This window comes from Apodemus sylvaticus, chromosome X, assembly GCF_947179515.1.
Source record: "Apodemus sylvaticus chromosome X, mApoSyl1.1, whole genome shotgun sequence".
Classification (NCBI taxonomy): domain Eukaryota; kingdom Metazoa; phylum Chordata; class Mammalia; order Rodentia; family Muridae; genus Apodemus; species Apodemus sylvaticus.
In genome coordinates this window covers 32294967-32318575 of record NC_067495.1, presented here as the reverse complement: position 1 = coordinate 32318575, position 23609 = coordinate 32294967, and the positions used below count along the sequence as shown (strand labels likewise).

The following is a 23609-nucleotide window of genomic DNA, read 5'->3' as shown; positions in this document are numbered from 1 at the left end:
AGTAAGTTATTTCTTAATACCTAGTTTTTTTGAGTTCTTTCTATATTTTGGATATGAGCTCTCTATTGGATCTGTAATTGGTAAAAATATTTTTGCATTATATAGGCTGCCATTTTGTCTGAATGACAGTGTCCTTTGCTGTGAAGAAACTTTTCAGTTTCATGGAGTACTATTTATTAATTGTTGATCTTAGTGCCTGAGCTATCAGTGTTTTGTTTTGTTTTGTTTTGTTTTCAGAAAGTTGTCTCCCATGCCAATGCATTCACGGTTATTACCCACTTTCTCTTTTATCAGGTTCAGTGTATCTGGTTTTGTTGTTGTTGAGATCTTGAAACTTTTCAGTTTCATGGAGTACTATTTATTAATTGTTGATCTTAGTGCCTGAGCTATCAGTGTTTTGTTTTGTTTTGTTTTCAGAAAGTTGTCTCCCATGCCAATGCATTCACGGTTATTACCCACTTTCTCTTTTATCAGGTTCAGTGTATCTGGTTTTGTTGTTGTTGAGATCTTGAATCCACTTAGACTTGAATTTTGTATAGGGTGATAGGTATGGATTATTTACATACTTCTGCATGTAGACATCCATTTTGACCAGTACCCATGTGGGTTTCTGGATTCTTTATAAAAAAAAATCAGGTGTCTGTGGGTGTGTGGATTTATGTCTGGATTTTTAATTTAATTCCATTGATCAATCTGTCTGTTTTTGTGTCAATACTATGTTTTTTATTACTATAGCTCTGTTGTACAACTTTAAATCAGAGATGGTGATTCCTTCCGTAGTTCTTTTATTATTTAGGAGTTATCCCAAGATATTTTAATGATTTGTGGCTATCGTGAAAGGTTTTGTTTCCCTGATTTATTTCTGTTTCTCATTTGTATGTAGGAGGGCTACTTTTTTGAGTTAATTTTTTTTTTATCCAGCTACTTTGCTGAAAGTGCATATAAGCTATAAGAATTACCTGGAAGTATTTTTAGGTTTATTGATGTATACTGTTGTATCATTTGCAAATAAAGATACTTTGACTTCTTCCTTTCTAATTCTTACTCCCGTAATCTCCAGTTGTCTTATTGCTCTAGCTAAGATTTTATTAATATGTAATAAGACAACCTTGTCTTATTCCTGATTTTAGGGAAATTTCTTTTGAGTTTCTCTTCATTTAAATTGATGTTGGCTATGGACTTGTTGTAAACTGTCTTTATTATGCTGAGGTATGTCCCTTGTAGCCATAATCTCTACTGAACATTTACCTTGAAGGGGAGTTAAACATTGCCTAAGGCCTTTTCTGCATCTAATGAGATAATTATGTGGTTTTTGTCTTTTACTTTGTTATATGGTAGATTACATTTATAGATTTATGTATATTGAACCATCCCTGAATCTCTGGGATGAAGACTACTTGATCATGGTAGCTTACCTTTTTGATGTGTTCTTAGATTCATGTTGCAAGTATTTGATTGAGAAAATTTTCATCTATGTTTATAAAGGAAATCAGTCTGTAATTCTCTTTCTTTGTTGGGTCTTTGTGTGATTTGGGTATCAGAGTAACTGTAGCCTCATAAAACAAATTAGGCAGTATTCTTTCTGTTTTTTATTTTGTGGAATAATTTGAAGAGTATTGACATTAATTATTTTTTGAAAATCTGGTAGTTTCTATGCTAAAACCATCTGGCCCTGGGCACTTGTGGGTTGGGAGACTTTTGATGAGTGCTTCTATTTAACTATGGATTGTAGTCTATTTAAATTGCTTATCTGCTCTTAATTTAATGTTGATAACTGGTATGTATTGAGATAATTACCTTTTTTTGTTAAGATTTTCCAGTTTGGTGGAATTCAGGTTTTTAAAGTAAGCCCCCTGATTTTGATTATTTCTTGCTCTCTACTCACTCCTTTTGAGTGTGATTTTTTTTCTTTTTGTTCTGGAGTTTTTATGTGTGCTGTTAAGTTACTAATATGAGATCTCTCCAATTTTTTAAATGTAGGCAATTATTGTTTTAAGTTTCCACTTAGAACCACCTTCATTCTGCCCCTTAATTTTGCATATGCTGTGTTTTCATTTTTATTGAATTCTTAAAAAGTCTTTAAGCTCTTTATTTCTGTCTTGACCCATTTTCCATTCAATAGTCAGTTGTTCAGTTTCCATGAGTGTGTAAGCCTATTGTTTCTGTTGTCATCAATAACTAGCTTTAATTGTTATGGTCTGATAGGATGCAGGGAGTTATTTCAGATTTCTTATATCTGTTGAGATTTGCTTTGTGTCTGAGCATATGCTCAGTTTTTTAGAAAGATCCTTGAGGTGCAGAGAAGGTGGTTTATTCTTTCACAATTGGGTGAAATGTTCTGTAAATGTATGTTAGGACTATTTGGTTTATAACATCAATTAGCTCCCTCCAGCATCTCTCTGTTTAGTTTTTGTTTGGATGGTCTATTGGTAAGAGTAGGGTATTAAATTTACCCATTGTCAGTGTGGGAGAGTAAATATATGATTTAAACTGTACAAGTGTTTTTCTTAATGAACTTGGGTGTTCATAGATGTTAAGTATTATAGGGTCCTTTTGATGATTTTTTTCCTTTGATGAGTAATGTCTGTCTTTGTTTGGGTTGTATTGCTACGAAGAGACACCATAAGAACTACAACTTAATAAAAGAAAACACTTAATTGGGGCTGGCTTACAGCTTTAGAGATTTATTCCATTATTGTCATGATTGGCAGGGAGCATGGTAGCTTGCAGGCAGACCCAGCACTGAAAATTATACACCTTGATCCACAGGCAAAAGGAGACTTTATGCCACTCTAGATATAGATTGAGTATAGAACTCAAAGCAAGGCCAAACATCCTAATAGCGCCATCCCTATGGGCCAAACATTCAAACACCTAAGTCTATGGGGGCCATACCTAGGCAAACCACCATAGTATCCTTCCCTATCTCTTCTAATTAGTTTTGCTTTGAAGTCTATTTTACCAGATATTAAAATGGCTAAACCAGAAATGTCTTTTTTCTTCCTTTTACCATGAGGTAATTTCTATCTTTGCTGTTAAGGTGTTTCTTGGAAGCAGCAGAAGGATGGATCCTGATTACACATTCATTCTGTTAGTTTGTGTCTTTTTATTGGGAAATAAAGATCACTGATGTTGAGGGATATCAATGAGCAGTGTTTGATGATTCCTATTGTTTTGGTGGTGGTGGTGATGATGGTGGTTAATTTGTTGGTTGGTTATGGTATTATTAAAGATGTGTATTACGGTAGATGGGTGGGTATGGGTATGTCTGTGCTTTCCCTTTTGATTTGCTGGTTTAGGATTATTTCCTGTATTTTCTTGGCTATAGTTAACCTCTTTAGGTTGGTGATTTCTTCTAGTGTGTTCTTTAAGACTGAATTTGTAGATAATATGTTGCTTAAATTTGATTTTATCCTGAAATGTTTTTATTTGCTCTATGATGACTGAAAGTTTTGGGGATATAGTAGTCTGTGATGGCTACTGTGATCTCTTATACTCTGTAGCACATTTGGCTATGCATTTCTGGCTTTTAGAGTCTTCATTGGGAAGTTAGCTGCAATTCTAATAGGTCTGCCTTTATGTGTTATTTATTCTTTTTCTCTTATAGCTTTCAATATTTTTTTCTGTATATTTAATGTTTTTATTATTATATGGCATGGCAAGGGTACTTTGTTTTCTGGTCCAATCTATTTGGTGGTCTATATGCTTATAGGTACCTCCTTCTTTAGGTTAGGAAAATTTTCTCCTATGAGTTTGTTGAAAATATTTTCTATGCCTTTTACCTGGCTTTTTTCTCCTTCTTCCATTTTTTTTCTTTTTTTTTTATATCGATATAATTTATTTACATTTCAAATGATTTCCCCTTTTCTAGCCCCCCCCACTCCCCGAAAGTCCCGTAAGCCCCCTTCTCTTCCCCTGTCCTCCCTCCCACCCCTTCCCAGTTCCCCGTTCTGGTTTTGCCAAATACTGTTTCACTGAGTCTTTCCAGAACCAGGGACCACTCCTGCTTTCTTCTTGTATCTCATTTGATGTGTGGATTATGTTTTGGGTATTCCAGTTTTCTAGGTTAATAACCACTTATTAGTGAGTGCATACCATGATTCACCTTTTGAGTCTGGGTTACCTCACTTAGTATGATGTTCTCTAGCTCCATCCATTTGCCTAAGAATTTCATGAATTCATTGTTTCTAATGGCTGAATAGTACTCCATAAACAAATAGTACTACATAAACAAACTCAAAGAACAAAACCACATTGTCATTTCATTGGATGCTGAAAAAGCATTTGACAAATTTCAGCATCCTTTCATGCTTAAAGTCTTGGAGAGAACAGGAATTCAAGGCCCATACCTAAACATAGTAAAAGCAATATACAGCAAACCGGTAGCCAGCATCAAACTAAACGGAGAGAAACTTGAAGCAATCCCACTGAAATCAGGGACCAGACAAGGCTGCCCCCTTTCTCCTTATCTTTTCAATATTGTACTTGAGGTACTAGCTCGGGCAGTTCGACAACATAAGGAGGTCAAAGGGATACAAATTGGAAAGGAGGAAGTCAAACTATCATTATTTGCAGACGACATGATCGTCTACCTAAGTGACCCAAAGAACTCCACTAGAGAGCTCCTACAGCTGATAAACAACTTCAGCAAAGTGGCAGGTTACAAAATCAACTCAAGCAAATCAGTGGCCTTCCTATACTCAAAGGATAAGCAGGCTGAGAAAGAAATTAGGGAAATGACCCCCTTCACAATAGCCACAAACAGTATAAAGTATCTTGGGGTGACTCTTACCAAACATGCGAAAGATCTGTATGACAAGAACTTCAAGACTCTGAAGAAGGAAATGGAAGAAGACCTCAAAAAATGGGAAAACCTCCCATGCTCATGGATCAGTAGAATCAATATAGTTAAAATGGCCATTTTGCCTAAAGCACTATACAGATTCAATGCAATACCCATCAAAATCCCAACTCAATTCTTCACAGAGTTAGAAAGAGCAATTATCAAATTCATCTGGAACAACAAAAAACCCAGGATAGCTAAAACTATTCTCAGCAACAAAAGAAAATCTGGGGGAATCAGTATCCCTGACCTCAAGCAATACTACAGAGCAATAGTGTTAAAAACTGCATGGTATTGGTACAGTGACAGGCAGGAGGATCAATGGAACAGGATTGAAGATCCAGAAATGAACCCACACACCTATGGCCACTTGATCCTCGACAAAGAGGCTGAAAACATCCAATGGAAAAAAGATAGCCTTTTCAACAAATGGTGCTGGTTCAACTGGAGGTCAGCATGCAGAAGAATGCGAATTGATCCATCCTTGTCTCCTTGTACTAAGCTCAGATCCAAATGGATCAAGGACCTCCACATAAAGCCAGACACTCTGAAGCTAATAGAAAAGAAACTGGGGAAGATCCTTCTTCCATTCTTAATATTATTATATCTGGTCTCTTCATATTGTCCCACTTTTTTGTATGTTTTATGCCAGGAGTTTGGGGGTTTTATTATTTAAAAAACATTTTCTTTGTCAGAGGTATCTATTTCTTCTATTGTGTCTTCAGTGCCTGAGATTCTTGCTTTGATTTCTTCTATTCTGTTGGTGAGGCTTGCTTTTGAGGTTCCTGGGGGGTTTGGGGGGTGTGTGTGTGTGTTTGCTTTTTTTTGAGGTTCTTAATTTTTTGTTTCTTTCCAGATTTCCCCACAGTTTGATTCTATTTTGACTTTCAGGTCTCTTGAACAATTTTATTTATTTCCTTACACTGTTTGTGTTTTCATAAATTTCTGTAAGGGATTTATTCATTTCATATGTAAGGATCGCTATCCTATTCATAAAGGCTGTTTTAAGGTCTATTATTTGTGCTTCAGCAATGTTGAAGTACTCAGGGCATGCTCTGGTAAGGTTGCTGGGCTTTAGTGGAGATTACTATCCTGGCTATGTTTTCATGTTGGTATCTTGACATTTAGGATTGGGAAGGTGCTGATATCTGGTCTTGTCTTGGTTGGGTAGTTATTTTGTACCTTGGTTTCTGTTGCCCTCTCTGAAATTTAGGAGAGAGTGGTGGCTGTGTGGTGCCTGGTAGGAAATTCCTCTGGGATCCTGTTAAGTGTGGCCACTGGGAGTTCCAGGTAGAAGGTTTTTCTGGGTATTGGGAAGTGATACATAGGAGTGGACACAGGCTTGGGGGGGACCTGAAGGGTTTTGTAGGAGGGAGAAAAGCAGTGTGTTCCCTCAGGATCTGCTTAGTTCAGAATTAGGGTAGAGAGAGGAGAGTCCACAGCAGAAGGTCTGCTACAAAGCTGGTGATGACAATGGAAGATTGAACTTGGAAGAATGGAGGAAGAGGTAAAGATATGCAGTTAGCCTACCTGTTTATCTGCTGTGATTGGCTTGTGGCTTCCCAGAGAGTGCCTGCTGGAGTTGGTGGCTGAGATAAAAACAAGTAGTGGGAGGGAGGTTAGGAGGGAAAATTCTGTGTGGTCCATTGGGGATGGGGGCAGGGAGAAAGGAAGCAGGTGTTCTGCTGAGGATAAAACTGGAGGATTGGATTTAGCTATAAAGAGCTATAAAGATTCCAGTCATCCTAACTGCTTCCCTGGCCAGAGTCTACTTTCTCTTTCTTAATTTTAAAGAGGACATAATGCACATTGACCATGGATTGAACCACACATTCTGAGACCCACCTTTACCTGTAAAGTGGCACCTTTGGTGATTAATTTGTTTTTGTTAGCAGATAGAGGTCTAAGCAAAACTTTTATCTGTGGTTTCACTGTTCAAGCTTCAGTCTGATTGCTGTGGCTTCTTCTGCTCTCAGTTTATTAACTTTTTTTTTTCTTTTGGTTTTTGGTTTTTCGAGACAGAGTTTCTCTGTATAGCCCTGGCTGTCCTGGAACTCACTCTGTAGACCAGGCTGGCCTCAAACTCAGAAATTCACCTTTAACCCCAGAACTTGGGAGGCAGAGACAGGTGGATTTCTTTGAGTTCAAGGAGAAACCCTATCTCAAAAAAGAAAGAAAGAAAGAAAGAAAGAAAGAAAGAAAGAAAGAAAGAAAGAAAGAAAGAAAGAAAGAAAGAAAAGAGAAGAGAAGAGAAGAGAAGAGAAAAGAAAAAGAAATGTGAGACTCTCTCTAGTTACTTTAGTTGACTTTGATGGAGGCAAAGTCAAGATAGAATGCCAGAAGACATGGAACAGTCTATGCACCATTAAAAAAAAAAAGTCACATCAAAATAGAAGCTGAAGGTTCAGATGTTGAAGTTTATCCTTGGTTTCATAGGCAGTTTGAGACTAGCCTAGGCTATATTAGACCATGTATCAATAAAAAAATTCAGATAAAAATCCAAAAATGAAAACAAAACAAAATTCACATAGGTCTGGTGGGACAGGTCTGCCATCCTAGCTACTTAAGAGTTTAAGACAGGAAGATTAAAGGTTCAGGAGATGCCTTGGCTATAGAACAAGTTCAAGGATAGCCTGAGCAATTTAGTGAGACTCTATCTCACTAAAGTAAATAGTATAAAAAGAAGGCTGAGAGTATATATTAATGATAGAGCAGTTCCCTAACACATGTGTCCCTAGGTTCAGTCCTCAGTTTTGAAAGGGGAAGCCAATGCGTGAGAAGGTGTTCAGGTAATTTAAGATAGATTTATCCATTCTTAGCTTGTTGTATGTTTTTCCTGAGTCACTGGACTTGCCTGTTTTCTTCTCATCCAGAGTTTGTCCCCTTTCTCCTTTCTCCCTTGCATTCACATTTTAATTTTTGACATCCTGCTGATTCAGGAAAAAACCTGTAACTACCTCTTCCAGGAAAGAACAGTTTGCAGTGTCACATTAGATGCTTCTCATGCTTCAGCACATCCTGCAATGTCCACTTTGGAGGCAATTTCTGTGCATAATTTTTCTTTATAGAACATTAGTGTATTGCTTCTTGGCCTTTTGGCTAAGATCATGTGTAGAACATTAGCGTCAGAGGCACTTAATGTAGTCAATCTTTTTTTTTTAATTCGATATATTTTTTATTTACATTTCAAATGATTTCCCCCTTTCAGGCCCCCCTCCCTGAAAGTCACATAAGCCCCCTTCCCTCCCTGTTCTCCCATTCACCCCTTCCCACTTCCCTGATCTGGTTTTGCCCTATACTGCTACACTGAATCTTTCCAGAACCAGGGGCCACTCCTCCATTCTTCTTGTAACTCATTTGATGTGTGGATTATGTTTTGGGTATTCCAATTTTCTAGGCTAATATCCACTTATTAGTAAGTGTATACCATGATTGATCTTACTCCTTGTTGATGAAGGGATATTATGCTAGATGGTTATACAGCCTAATCTGTAGTAGTTTAAAATCTGGATATTTTCTGTGCTTTCTTTTATCCTTAATATAATAAAGGATATGCTCTGACCACTGGTCAGCATGAGAACAACCTGAAAATGCTTTTCTATTTTTCCTAGAAACGACATGGGACAGTTTGGAAGGTCAGGTCTATGCTGAGAGCTAGGTTTTCTAAAGTTATGTAGCATTCCAAGGAAGGAAAAGCTTGCCTTGTCACCTGCGCCCACCTGGTCCCAGAAGAGCCAAGTGTAGCTTAGGGACTTTCCACCCATAGGGTAACCTATTAGCCCCATCAGGTTAGTTTACTGCTGATGCAAAGACTTCAACATTTTCATGAGTAATCCTAATGGAAGTGGGATTGCTATACACTGTGGAAGTTCTCCAAAGGAAGCCGTCTGTGTTCAACTCTGTGGTTTTTGAAGAGCTTGATGAGGGCTGTTGAATGCTCAACAATACCTGGATATAGAATTATTTTTATGTTTTTTCCCTCAGTACCAAATTTAGGACCTTTCAGTCATATTCTGTCTCTTGTCAACCAAGAAAACAGTCCAGTGAAAAAATTATTCATCTGATATATGCCACTTTGCTTCTCTAGGATATTGGAAAGGGTTGCAGGATTCTTACCTTTCTAGGTCTGATATTTTGAAGATCATGAGAGGTCTGTAAGCTCATCTTTTCCTTTCTATCCCTTCCCTCCTTCATATTCCAATGATGTCCATAATGTTCATCCTAACCTTATGTGTCCCATCACAGAAGTGAGTAGTCTCAATATCACTTAGTATGTTAGGAGTTTACAAATGGCCAGAGCCAAATAAAAAAAATATCCTGAAACAAAACCACTAATAATTTAGATACATCAAGGCCAGATCGTATCATCTGGAACATTCTTTCTGTCAGGCAAAACCAATACCTTGACTCTTAAAGGTCTTAAGAACTGGCAGGACTATAGCAATGGCAGCAGTTTTCTTATGGAGGGAGCCCATGCCCAGTATCCACTTGAGACTCTGTCCTTGAACAAACCGATATTCTTTATAGACATCACCTTCAGGTGACTTCCCATAGCATCCAGTATGCCACGTACCTTCAGAATTTAAGTGCTAGAACAAGTTCTTGCTACCTCAAGTTTTGGTGGACAATTCATTATTCTAGTCTAATCATTATTCATTGTAGCTTCCCCCCCCCCCCCCGAGACAGGGTTTCTCTGTATAGCCCTGGCTATCCTGGAACTCACTCTGTAGACCAGGCTGGCCTTAAACTCAGAAATCTGCCTGCCTCTGCCTCTGCCTCCCAAGTGCTGGGATTACAGGTGTGTACCACCACTGCCCGGCTGTAGCTTCTTGACTAATTGCCCTGGAAAGTAGGATTTAGAAAAAGGTCAACTCTTGATTCTTGTGCTAACAAAGAACTAAGAAAAGCTTCTTTCAAAGAGTGGCTTTACCTCTTTAAGTTGGGTTGACCCATCTAAACTTCTCAAAGTGTCATTGCTTAGTAACTAATAAAACTCAAACTGGGTGCAAAACAATAAATTTCTGAATTTACCCAAACAAAAACTTGACTCAGCTAAAGGCTGGCTATTCTTAGAGGGTCTTGGTTAACTACCTGGCTATATATAGAAATCTGTTTGTAGAGAGGAGACCTCTTGTCTTCCCAAGAGCCCTGTTGTGAACCACTGTGAGCTTGAGTTTCTTCCTTCAACACGTAGAATAGAAGCAATAGAAAAGGTATAGCTTCTGTCTGCCTGCCCCCTCCCTCCCTCCCTCTCTTCAACTCCTCTTTCCTTCCTTCCTCCCTCTTCCCTTCTCTTCCTCTATTTCCCCTTTTCCTCTCCTTCTCCTTCCTCTTCCCTCTCTGCCTTCTTCCTCTGACCACCAGACAACAATGTCTGGATCATTCTGTACTAGAAGACTTTTCTTACTTCTTTTCTTTTCTTTTCTTTTCTTTTCTTTTCTTTCTTTCTTTGTTTCTACTAATTCTAGTTTTAGTTAACATAGAACATAATGGGTTTCATTTTCACATTTGCATATATTATGGTGTCTTGGCAATATTTACTATCCCACTACCTTTTACTACTCCCCCTCCCCCAAATAGTCCCTTTTCTATTTTCATGTTACATATATGTATGTATGTATGTATGTATGCATAGTTTAATACAAATTCCACATCTGAAACAAAAGTGTGATATTTTGTATCAGTCCCTCTTTTACATTTTTGTCACATGTTAATGAAATAATATGAATTTATATCTAAATCTAGTTTCCATGTATCTCATGTTATATGTCTGAGTCTGACTTATTTTGCTTATCATGATCTTTAGTTCTAGCGAGTGACATGGTTTCATTCTTCATTATGGCTAAATAAAACTCCATTGTTGGTGCTGGAGAGATTGCTTTGTGTTTAAAGGCACTTATGGCTCTTGCAGAGGACTCATTAGATTCCCAGCATCTGTATGGTGCTTCACAACAACCTGTAACTAGTTTTATGGAATCCGACTCGATCTTTCGGCCCCCATAGGCACCAGGCACACACATAGTACACTTATATTCCTTCAGGAAAAACACTCATACACATAAAATAAAAATAAATCTTTTAAAACTCCATTGTATATAAATGCCACAATTTATTTTTAATCATTTGCCTCTTAATTGATTTATTTAATTTTTAAGTTGGTATATAAATTATTGGGCTCCATTGTGGCACTTTTACAAAAAGATTTTATTTTGATTTTTATCCATTTGATTGTGAGGAGTAGTACATACATCTGACCTGTGGAGGCTAAAAGAGGGCTTCAGATCTCCTGGAGCTGGAGTTATAGGCAGTTGTGTGCCACCTGACATGGGTACTGGGAACTAAACCTAGATCTTCTGCAAGAGCAGTGAATCTTCTAATACACTGAGCCATCTCTCCATATAGATTATGACACTTTCTTGCTCTAGGTCCTTTCCTTCTCCCAATTGTCACATTTTTTTTCTATTCATCTATTAATAGGAATCTAGGGTAGTTCCAAATCTTGGCCATTGTAAGTACAGCAACTGTAAATATGGATATACAAGCATCCCTATGTTATGGTAACATAGAGTAGTCCTTTAGGTATGTGTGCACTAGTGATACAACTGGGTCATTCATATGGTTGATGTAGTTTTATTTTTTGAGGAATCTCCATTCTAACTTCCATAGTTGCTGCACTCATTTTCATTTCCAATAACTATGAAACGGGTGGGGGTGGGGTCCTTTCCCCAACATCCTTGCCAGCATTCCTTGTCATTAATTTTCTTAATAATAGCCAATCCTCCTATGGTGAGGTAGAATTATAATGAACATTTAATTACCATTTCCCTAGTGGCTAAGGATATTCAACATTATAATTACTTGTTGACCATTTCTATTTTTTGAGAATTGTCTGTTTAATGCATTTGCATTTTAATTAATTGGATAAATTGGGGTGATGGAAGGTTTAATTTTGGTAGTTCTGTACATATTCTTGATTTTAATCCCCTGTCAGATGTATAGTTGGTGAAAATTCTCTCCCATTCTGTAGGCTGTCTCTTCACTCTGATAATTTTTTCCATTGCTTGAAGGAAGTTTTCAGTTTAATAAGATATAATTTATCATTTCTTGAGATTATTTAGTGAGCCACTGAAGTTCTTTCTGGAAAAATTTTGCCTACTCCTAAATCTTGAAGTAGTTTCATTAGGCTTTCCTCTGTAAGTTTCAATTTGTGGTCTTAAATTGTGATCTTTGATTAATTTTTAATTTTTTTGTGCAGAGTGAGAGCTAGGATCTAATTTCGTTCTTCTACATGTGACTATGCAGTTTTCTCAAATGCTCTACGATATGTCTGGTTATCTAGATAGATGTAGCATTAGTCAGAACTAAAGGGATAAAGGGGTTAGGATTAACTTCCTCCCTGTTTTCCTTCTTAAGGAAACACACAGGTACTTAAGGGATAAGAATATGCCTTGCCATTTCCCAAAAACTGTTGATCACCAATGATAGTCGGGATAACCACAACTTACACTGTGCAGTTCTAGTATTTATGAATACTGTGTTTCTAGTGTAACTAAGCTTTCTTTCCCTTGCTTTCTCATGCTCAACTTTTTCTCTGTAAGTCAACAGTGGTTCTGTGGTCCTATTAGCAGCAGCATCTGAAAACTAGTTAAAAATATAAGTTCTTGGGTTAGGTATAGTTCAGTTCTTGCTTAACATGTACAAGACCTTGAGTTCTAATCCCCAGTACTGCCAGAAATAAATATAAGAATGCATTACCCCAGTTTACTAAGAAATCCTAAATCCTTGTGTGTGTGTGTGGGGGGTGGGGGGTGGTTCTGATGCATCCACACTAAAGTTTGAAAGCCACTCTTCTAAGCTGTTTTTTTTAAATCTGCATTCAAATTGAGATTCATTTAGCACTGGTAAAGAGTTAACTACCAAAAAAAAAAGTTAACTACCTCATGTACTAGATCTAGTAATTAACCTTATATGACATGGTGACATAAATAATAGTATCTTCATTTTGTAGGTGAGGAAATTGAATGACTGAAATGTCAAATAGTCAGAGGGCTAACAAGTGGATCACAAGTCTACTCAGTCCAAAGGAACCAGCCTCCTGTGTTGTAATCTGGAGCCACTTGGGAAATTGAGGGTAGTTAGCATGAGTAGATTTTTCTGAAGTTATTTTTTTTCTTCCTAAGTTTCCCAGGGGTATGGGAGAACAAGCAATTCTTTATAATTCTGCCTCCTCAGAATTATAGCTGCTCAGTAATAATAAGGCTGGTTTCAGTGGTCTTTGTTCTGTGTCCTTTAATATATTAGTAACTATTTTAAGAGGTCCTTCTGGTTCTTTTGACATGTAGAAAAATCTACCAAAACTCATCCTGAATTGAATTTAGTCTAGGGTAAAGTGTTAAAAAAAATAGGTTGCTAGTTAAATACTTTTTGTTTAATTTCATGTAATAAAGTACTACTTAGTCCAAGTCTCATGAGATCATATTTCACTCATCCAGTGTTGTAAAGTTCTAGTACCTCCTAGTTCCAACTTTTATCTGGAAGACCACCAGTGCTAGGCATCAGAACTTTATGGTTCAAGGCTATCAGGATAGGACATCCAAGAAATGTACACTCATAATTGGAGAGTGCTTGACTCCAGACTAGAACACTAATGCTTAAGTCATGATTACTCAGTTCTTGCTGTCATAAGTTAATTTTTTGCCTATTTTTACAAGCCATCAAAAATTCTAGCTACATATTTTGGAGTCTAATAGGGTTAGTCTACTCCCAGAGCACTGCAATGTAATAACCACCCTTACCTTAGGCTTCTCTAGTACAGGCAAAGAGTGAAACTAATATTTTGCATTGTCATTGAGGTAGTGAAGGTGCCCAATTACAACACCTTCAATTCACTGTCAAGGACAACTTTATGAAAGTAACACTTTGGTTAATATAGATAATTTGATAGATCCTCCTTTAGGAGAGAAGCCCGGTGACTATTTTTATTTTCTAATTAAAAATTACTTAGTCTCTGCCACCCAGCTATCCCCACCTACACACATACACCTAACTATAGCAAGGCATAGGTGTTTTATTTTGTGGCCAGAAGTTTCTGTACCTTTGTCAAATCTTGGACTATGTAGTATTTTCTTAAGAGTAATATGAGCAGAAAATTATTGCAATGTTGAAACAGAGTCCAAAGATGAAAATGGGGCTTTACAAAATAGGTTTCAAAATCAAATGCTGTCCGTAAAAGGCTGAAAATTTTCAAATTATTCTGTAATTTAAATTCCTCAAATCAGGAATACTTTCAATTAGAAAGGCTATATTTGGTACCAGGATCAAATTTCAGTTCTTAACTAGACTTAAGACAGGTTTTCAAGAGTTAATGCTTATTGAGCATTATTCATAAGCAACTGGAGCTGGCATAGCAACAGTTTCTCCCCAGGGAGGAGAGGGGAGGGGACAGACAGGACAGGACACAGTGTTCTCAGTCTGTGATTGGAAAGCCTGCACTAGCCTAGCTGTATTGTTTACTCTCCACCCCAGCAAAAGGTATTGGTGTGGTAAAGAGAGCACATGTGCCTGGGTTTGGGATGCTGAGCACAGAAAGCCCCATTTGGTGACTCTTCTGGAGCACTAAGGCAGTGGCAGTGCAGTGCAGCTAAATGGTTCATACTGTTTCTGTTAAAGTTCTATCTTTTGTAAATTGGGCAGGAGCGCTTGGAAGCAATGATGCGCAGGTCCCTGGAGCGTACACAGCAGCTAGAGCTGAAGAAGAAGTGTTCATGGGCAGGATCACCAGCTTCAGGGCCTGGAGGACGTGATGGTGAGTCTAATGCTATCTCTGCATTGCAGGTCCCTGTGGGGAATTACAGGAGTGACTGGATGTCTGCAGGATTGGAAGATCCTGTGCACAGCTTTACAGGCACCTTTAAAGATGCTTAAACTGCCATGCTTCCTGTATGTGTATGCATTTCTCATAAAGGAGAGCTGTGTTCTTTTTGCTATCAGATTCTTGAAACATGAATACTGGGCTTTAGGGAAAAGTGAAAGAAAAGCAAAGAAAATATAGAGCCCAGTAGCTGGACTGAGCACACTGGTCCAAAAACAGTCTCATTTTAGGAGAGGGAAATGACAGAAGGCACAGTCTAGATGTGCCTTGGAAAAGCAGCACTTACTCTCTAAGAAGGGCTGAGCGGTTTCCTCTTTTTTTCCCCCTGTTTGTTGCTCTGATTTTATTTTAAAGCAACTTATTTCATTATCTAATTCATAATCATCTTTAAATTTTCAAAGACCTAATTTATGGATTACTACTACCATCGGGATGACTTTCTCCTCTTTTCAATGTCATAATTTGTTTCAATGATCTCAGTATTCTATTATGCAGGAGTTGTGTACTACCTCTTTCTGAGAGCAGATGTGTAAATTGCTGTCTCTTGACTTTGACATCTTCTGATTTTAAACATTTGGCAGTGAATACACTTTTTTTCTTTTGAAAAGGCAATAATTCACTTGTTACTTTTCTAATTTCTTTATTAGAAACTAAAATGCAGCGACAAATTGGAACTTTTTCTTTTACCACTCTTTGCTCTGATTTTTTTTTTCTGTGTAGGTGAATCAGAAAATACCCCACCCCTTCCTCTAACTTTAGCAACCAGCACCCCCCCTTCGGACACAGGGACCACTACAGCTGCTGCCGAGTCCACCAACGGTATACACAAGCATCACCATGCCATAGTGTTCTGTGACAACTGTTCTGATCACCCTCTTCCATCGCTGTATCTGTCTCAATTGTGAAGTCACTCAAAAGTAAAATCACTTCACAATTGATTTCTTGGTCTGACTTGTCATGACTTTTCCCCCTAGAGCTGTGAACGACATGCCCATATGTTTTTGTTCCTTTGTCATTACAGAGCTGCATGCCTTATATCTTAGTGTCCTGGAGACATTTCATCCTCAGCTCACTAATTTCTACCTTTAAAAAAAATCTCATCAATATTTGACTTTTGTGCATTTAAGTCTCATTAGTCATCTTGTTTTACTTTTTAAGTACTAAAGTACTTTTTTTTTTTTTTTTACTTCTGGTGAAAAAAAAAAAAAACCAAATCACATAGAAACCACAGATTCTGAATAGAATACTTGGGCTTGGTTAATGTAATGAATTTCTGGAGAAATGTTTGAGAGGCAGTAGTAGGGAATTTATCAGTACTAACCTGAAGAGTCTACACAATCAGACAATTGAACTCTGTGCCAGACTCTATCTCTTTGTTTAAAGATATAATACATGAAAAATAAAAACATGAAAAATTTCTATGGTCTAGATTAAGAATAGAACTAGCAAAACTTTGTTTTCACTTAACAATGGTCTTAGAAATGCTGTATATTTGACTAGAAAACTGAAAATAAGAAGGGATGTGACACTTATGAGCAATATAGAGAGGCATTTTAATAGTAGGAATAAATATCTTTGATTTCTCGTATTCCTTTGACACAGAATATCCTTATTGGTAGTACTAAATGGCACAGATTTTGCTTTATAAGTTGAGACTTGGTCTTCCCCATAGTCAAGCTAGTCATAGTAACAAGGTGAAGTGAATGACTCAGACATACAATCTATATGGATGCCAAAAATAGCAAGATGAGATAATATTTTAATGCTGAATTTGTAAAAATTAAACCACAGAACAATCCATGTTAAACAATTAAAATGTTTTATTTTTATTTTAGCTTAATTAAAAATATTTAGTATTACCACTTGATCAGCAGAAATTGTCAGATATGAGGAATTCTCTTATTTGAAAGCATGAGTTAAATTTTGAAAATATTGGATATTAGCTTCCTTGATAGGAATGCATGTGTAGTTTTATTTTTGCCTCAGGTTCTAACACAGCTTCACAGGGCACTGCCAGTACTTTTCTTTTGGTTGTAATGATTTAATTTAGAAACCAATCTAAAACAATGACAGGAACATAAGAACACCAAATCTAGGGTCAGATGTTTAAATTATTACTATACTGTTAAAACATTTGCAGAGGAGCCATTTTGATGTTTTCTCTTAAAAATAGGAAGAAAATCTGCCACTGCTATAGTTAGTGCTACTTTAAATGCAAACTGCATTACAGATTACATTCTTTTTCCAACCTGAGCCTCAAATAACCTTAAGGAAATGTTCTATTTCAGAACATATAGTTTTAGTCAATGTGTTAGATAGTTCTAAGAACTGCTGTCCCTGGATCTAGGATAGTTTTTTTGTTTGGTGTGGATATATTAAAAGTCTCTGGACACAAGAAAATACTAGATGGGATTAGCATGTTTCTAGCTGAGTATTTGAATGAATTTGAACATTTAAATTAAAGAGAAGAGCACAGTAAAGAAATTACAAACCAGTGGCTGCTATAGTCTGGACATTTCCAGATTAAGATAATGGAATTAGTATGCACTTTTGAAGTGGAGTACCACTGAATGTGTGTGGATGAGGACAGGAAGGACACTTTGAGATATGATTTCACAGGCGACAGTGATAGAAAACCAATGTCTTTAATGCATTTCTCTGCAGCATGTGACAAACTTTCAACATCAACCATGAATTTGCCAAAGCAGACGGAGCCTCCTATGAGTAAACACCTGTCTTCATCCACCGTGGCAATATCTTATTCCCCAGACCGAGGCAAGTGAATGGGTAGACCTTGTCTCTCCAGTTTGCTTCTTTCTAGTGTGAGCATCTTAACATTGCCCTTTGTGAAAGTCTCCTTTCAAGCCTTCTGTAAATCTTACCACTGTCCTAACCTCTAGGGTTTGGCTTACAGGACTTCAGAACGTGGTATTGTTCCATAAAGAAAGGTCACTATTAAATGATAGAAATTGAAAGTCTTCTAATTCACAAAAAACCCATTCCACAGAGCATAGAGGAGTTTTGTTTTGTTTTGTTTTGTTTTTTTTAACCTGCTAGGTCAGTGACATAATTGATTAGCTAGAGGAGAATTGATTAGTCAGAGTTATCTAGAGGACTTGATAACAGAAAAAAACTAGGACTGTGAAGTCATTTATAATTTGAAGGCCTACCCATTTTATAAATGAAAACAAAAAAACACAAGTGGATGCTTTGTTTTTTTTAAAGATAAAACATGAACGACCTTTTAAGGCAATATTTTGTTTTGAGAGACAGTATATATAGAGGGACATTTACTACTTTCAGAATCTAAGTCGACTTAATAGCATCTGCATTCTAATGAAGGCTTGGAAGAGTCACTGGAGGCCTGAATTTTTGCCTTTTACTGTACATATGTTAAGAAAGAGGAGTCTCTTCTTGTATAACATGAATATCCTAAAGCATAAATGAAGGAAAGTCAGGTATTAGAAGACTGTTGAGATTGTCAGTTCATCACCAAGGGGTGAGGAAGAAGAGGTTTGTGACTTGGAAGAGGCTGGTAGGCCTTCCTGGTTGTACTCACTGGCATTGATTTTGATCCCTACATCCCAAAGGCATGATGTATGTAGTAGAGTTCCCAGTAGTGTCGTAGTGCTATTGATTTCTGATGTCCATTTATGAGTACCTCCTCAAAACATGGAAGAAAGGAAGAGTTTGAAGAGAAAATACTTAACACTTTTAACTCTATGGCTGTTCCTTTAGGGAACAAATTCCACATATTCATTAGATCACATAGTTATAGGTTGATTTTAAATTCATTTTTTTGCATTGATGAACATGCAAACATAAACATGCCATTTCATGATTGACAACTAAATTATCTGCTTGTATGTATATTCTAAATTGAAATTTTTTGATCTCCATACCATTTACTAAATAGGCATCTAGACAATATCTATAGTCATATATTTCTAAACCAAAACATTTTTTTCCGAAACATTTTAGTTGGATTTTATTTTTTCTTTTCATTTTTTTTTGAGATTTTTGTTGTTGATTTTGCTTTTCTTTTTTTAGTATGTTACCTCTTTTTTGTTTTGTTTTTGTTTTTATTAATTGATTTATTTTTATACACCATATTTTATTCCCCCTCACTACCCCCCATCCACTCTCTGACTGTTCAACATCCCATACTTCTTCCCCATCCCTCTGTCTCCACGTGGATGTCCCCACCCCCCCCCCCACCCCACCTGACCTCTGAACTTCCTGGGGCCTCCAGTCTCTTGAGGGTTAGGTGCATCATCTCTGAATGAACACAGACCCGGCAGCCCTCTACTAGATGTGTGTTGGGGGCCTCATATCAGCACCAGCTGTATGTTGCCTGTTTGGTGGTCCAGTGTTTGAGAGATCTCGGGGGTCTTGATTAAATGAGACTGCTGGTTCTCCTTCAGGATTGCCCTTCTCCTCAGATTCTTTCAGCCTTTCCTCTAATCCAACAACAGGAGTCAGCTGCTTCTGCCCATTGGTTGGGTGCAAATATCTGCATCTGACTCTTTCAGCTGCTTGTTGGGTCTTCTGGAGTGCAGTCATGCTAGATCCCTTCTTGTGAGCACTCCATAGCCTCAGTAATAGTGTCAGGCCTTGGGACCTCCCCTTGAGCTGGATCCCACTTTGAGCCTGTCGCTGGACCTTCTTTCTTCAGGCTCCTCTTCGTTTTCATCCCTGTAATTCTTTCAGACAGGAACAATTATGGGTCAGAGTTGTGACTGTGGGATGGCAACCCCCTCCCACATTTGATGCCCTGTCTTCCTGCTGGAGGTGGGCTCTATAAGTTCTTTCTCTCTACTGTCATCATTTCATCTAAGGTCCCTCCCTTTGAGTCCTGAGAGTCTCTCTCCACGCTGGCCTTGAACTCCTAATATTACTATGTCCACTCCCAAGTGCTAGGTGTAAATCATAACATACAGGGGTCAATGAATTTTGGATCATGAATCCTACCTACTGTCTTCCATTGATGCTAATAATTGGTTCGCTATTGTTTTTGTGCCATTGGTGTGATTTTGCCCTTACTTAAAAACTTAAAAGCATAGGAAAGCATTTTTTTCTACTGTTAAATGAAGGCATTTTTCATTTAAAAATCAGCATTTTAAAATATTTATTTTGTATATGTTTAAAATTTTTATTGAAAATACATTCTTCTCTTACACAGTACATTCCAACCACAGTTTCCCCTCTCTACCTCTCCTCTCCCCTAGATACACTCCCTTTCCATTTCATGTTTGGAAAAGAGTGGGCTTTGAAGAAAGTGTAAAATTAGTTTAAAATTAGTAAAATTGGGCATGATCTTTGTTTTTCCAGTGTTATATGTATTTAGTAAGTGAGTCCACATAAATTTTTGGAAGTGGGGTTAATTCTTTTCATCTAATCCTGGTCACTGTGCTTGGTTTTTGTTTGTTCTGCTCTATTTTGTTTTTGAGACAGGTTCTTACTGTGTAGCTCAGGTGTACCATTGCACACCTATAGCTCACCTGTGTAGCCCAGGCAATAGTGTGTTGAGTTAATTTTGATGCCACAAGAGAATGAGTGAACTCTCCTAAAATGTTGAGTGATGTTTTATTTGTTTGATTTTACTGGGACAAACTCCAAAACCATCCTTTGTTAGAGTTATTTTTATTTTCACAGTTGTTCTGTCACCAAAATGTTAAATGCCATCATTCACTATCTTATTTAAATATTATTTTCTTTTAATTCTTCTTTTTAAAAATTCAATTTAATTCCATCCCTCAGCTCATTGGTTGCACCTTAGTGACATAGAAATCTTTCTGGTTTCCAAGACTGCTGACACCCACACAGCCTTCTTTAGCCAGCAGCAGAAATACATACATGCTCTCTGAGCAGGCCAATGACTCAGGTAAAAGAGTCCAAGCTGCAAAATAAAAAAAAAAAAAATCCTGAAACACTGTTGATCAGCCTTGAATTCATTCCTGAATTTTTGCATTTTGCTTCTCCTTTGCTGCCTTTATGAAATGCTTTCAGTGGCTAATAGAATTTTCTGCCTTACAGTATTTTGCTGTTGCTGTTTTTTTTTTAAACTTGAATAATATATAGGTGAGTAAATTATTTTATGACTGGGGACATGTGAATCAGGTGGAAAATCAACTTGATAGGCTATAGAGGTTAGAATTTTCTTAGATTTTTTTTTTTTGAAATAGCATATACATCTTTCCCCTTGGAGTACCACAGCTACCACTCATTTTTGCTCATATAAAGTAGAACTTTTTATTTATTGTTATGAAAGCCACATATTGTGGTAAATGCATATAATGTTAGCTACTTAGTAGGACAAAGTTGGAAGATCATGAGTTTGAGGCCAGTCTGGACAATATAGCACTGCTGTGTCTCAAAATTTTAATATTAAATTATCATGAGGATTAAATAGATACTCTATCTCCCAATTATTGAGATTGCCAGTAGGTGTCACTGTCTAGCTATAAAACCTCTTAAGTGGTTACAATGTGATTTGGCACTTCTACTCCTAGATACAGAGCCAGAAAAAATCAAAAACACTTCAAAAGTAAATGTTCTTAGCAGCATTATTCATAGTAGCAACAAGTGGAAACAACTTGAATGAATAAACAAAATGAAGCATATCTATAAAGTAGAATATTGTTCAGCTTTAAATAAGAAAGTCATGCTGAGAGATGATACTTAATAGATGAAGTTTGAAACTCTTCCAAGTAAAAGGAAGTCCCAAATATCATGAATTACATGATTTTGCATATATAAAATGTCTGAAATAGGTAAATCCTGGAGACAGAAAGTAGATTAATGTTTAACATGGAGGAAAGGGAAGAAGGCTAGTGACTGCTTGATGGGTAAAAGGTTTCATTTGAGAGCCTTAAAATGATTTGTAATTTGGTTATGATTGTGAATATACTAAAATCAATGAACTGGACATTTAAAGGGGAAAATTATATGATGTACTGATTCTACCTCAACAATAACCCTAAATTCTTAGCCAGTATGAAGTATCCACATTCTTAGAAAGAGAAATGTTTCAGGGATTCCTCAGATTTACTCAGAAAGTTCAGTATACAGGCATACTTACATCTTTTATTTATTATGATGAAAGGATATACAACAAAATCCACCAAGGGCGAAAAATGAAAGACAAAGTCTAGGAAAGACAAGGCATAAGCTTCCAGAGTCTCTCTAGTAATCACTCAGGATGTGTTTACTGAAATGAGTTAAGACAAGAATGAATTGCCAACCAGGGAAGTTTGTTAGATATTTGATGCTGATTTTTTACAGAGATGTGACTATGCGAACTTCTTGCTCAATATGTATCAAGATTTTGTATTCTTGGGATGAAAGTGGATATTCAGATTGTTTTTACATACAGTTAAGGCACAATGAAGTATCCACTCACTAGCTAATGATGGGATCCTTGATAAAGTCTTACATTCCCAGGCATTATTCAGAGACCCACCTTAGAAGCTGGCTTTTCCAAGGTCAACAGTCAAATCTGAACACTCTCTTCTGGATAGTCTATACTCTTATCCCCATTGCCATGTCTTTAACCAGTAGGACCCCCCCCCACACACACACACACACACTCGGATAAGGCCAGCCTGTGGCATTGATCTTTAGGTAACCTGGGCTTAAAAGTAGAGTTGAATCTCACTAACCTTAAAGGTCTACCTTAGGCAGCCATGCTGCTTCCTTGTTCCTTCTGAATCTTTTTCACCTGGCCCCAGCCCAGCTCTGGCCAGTAAATTGAAGCTTTCCTGACGACCTTCAATTCAGGTCTGAGGCAATGTTAGGATGTTAAAGGCATGTACAACAAGTATCGTTCTTGAGGTTCATGGGTTCCTATAGAAAATGAGAAGGTGAGGACTTAAAGGCACTCAGCAGATTTTGTTGATCAAGAGACTCACTCCCCCATCTGAACTACTGTAGTTTTCCAACACCAGTTGCCCCAGGGTGCTTAGTGCAGTGGGAGTAATTCATTTCAGTCTGTGATTCAACTGCCTAAGGCTATCAGTCCCAAAGTCCCCTTCTGTTGGTGACACTGGCCTATCTACTGGTGAGTGTCGGTAGTATATCAATGTGCTGTAATGGCAGTATACCCAAAAATGGCCCATCACATTACCATCACTGTTATGTACAGTCTAGACGCAGAAATCTATGTGCACAGTAGCTTGCAAAGGCATTTGGGGAAATTTCTTCTAGAAGAAAACTTCTTAGAGCAATTCTGGAAAGCAAAGATTACAAATATCTTTGTGACAATGTCCCCATGCCACTATAAGCAGACTTTTGTTTTTCTTTGTATTCTATTCAGCATCCAAAACTTGATTTCTCAATTATTCACTACACTTGCACAAGCCTCTTTTTAAAAATGACATAACATCTTTATGGGTGGGAGAGGAAGAGAAGGAAATATAGAAAATATTAAGTCATCTTAATCAGAAAGACATATAATGTTTAGAGATGATTCAGAGTCAAGTCCTAAATTTTCAAAGAGGATATCTTAGATATATGTACTAGGAAAAAGTAAAGTAAGTAGAATCAGGCTATATAGTCCATTGTTATGAACCACAACTACTTTTAAAAATCAAACAAAACAGTAATAGTGCACTTTGACAATCTTTTGCAAAGAATGTACATATGCTTTGCATCCGAATTATAGCACTGAAGAGCGGCTTGGAGTTTTTGGATGGCACTAGCAGGGGACCCTGTCCTGTTGACATTATATGTAACCCAGGTGTTTCAGCAGTTTTCAGGATGTTTCACAATTTAGAGACCAAAGGAGGGATGTATTTGCAGCAGTCTCTATTTCAATTTTAAAATTCCAAGGTGTATCCTTTCTGGAAATTTCTTCTTTTCAGGCCTTTTCAGTCTCTATTTTTAGACAAAAATTAT

The 23609-nt window shown here is 37.2% G+C and overlaps 1 protein-coding gene and 1 pseudogene across 10 annotated transcripts in view; both read left to right on the top strand.

Annotated features, from left to right (window-relative positions):
- Map7d2 (MAP7 domain containing 2) overlaps positions 1 to 23609 on the top strand; it is a 55137-nt gene that overhangs the window by 5734 nt on the left and 25794 nt on the right. For 3 of the 10 annotated variants that reach the window (XM_052171038.1, XM_052171037.1, XM_052171046.1), the window contains 2 exons: positions 14537 to 14648; positions 17379 to 17489. In XM_052171038.1, coding sequence (XP_052026998.1) covers positions 14537 to 14648; positions 17379 to 17489 — 223 coding nt within the window. Of the gene's footprint in view, positions 1 to 14536; positions 14649 to 15434; positions 15534 to 17378; positions 17490 to 23609 lie in introns of those variants that run through there. The other 7 variants (XM_052171043.1, XM_052171044.1, XM_052171047.1 and 4 more) reach the window with 4 other exon arrangements.
- Positions 7923 to 8076, top strand: LOC127675981 (uncharacterized; annotated as a pseudogene).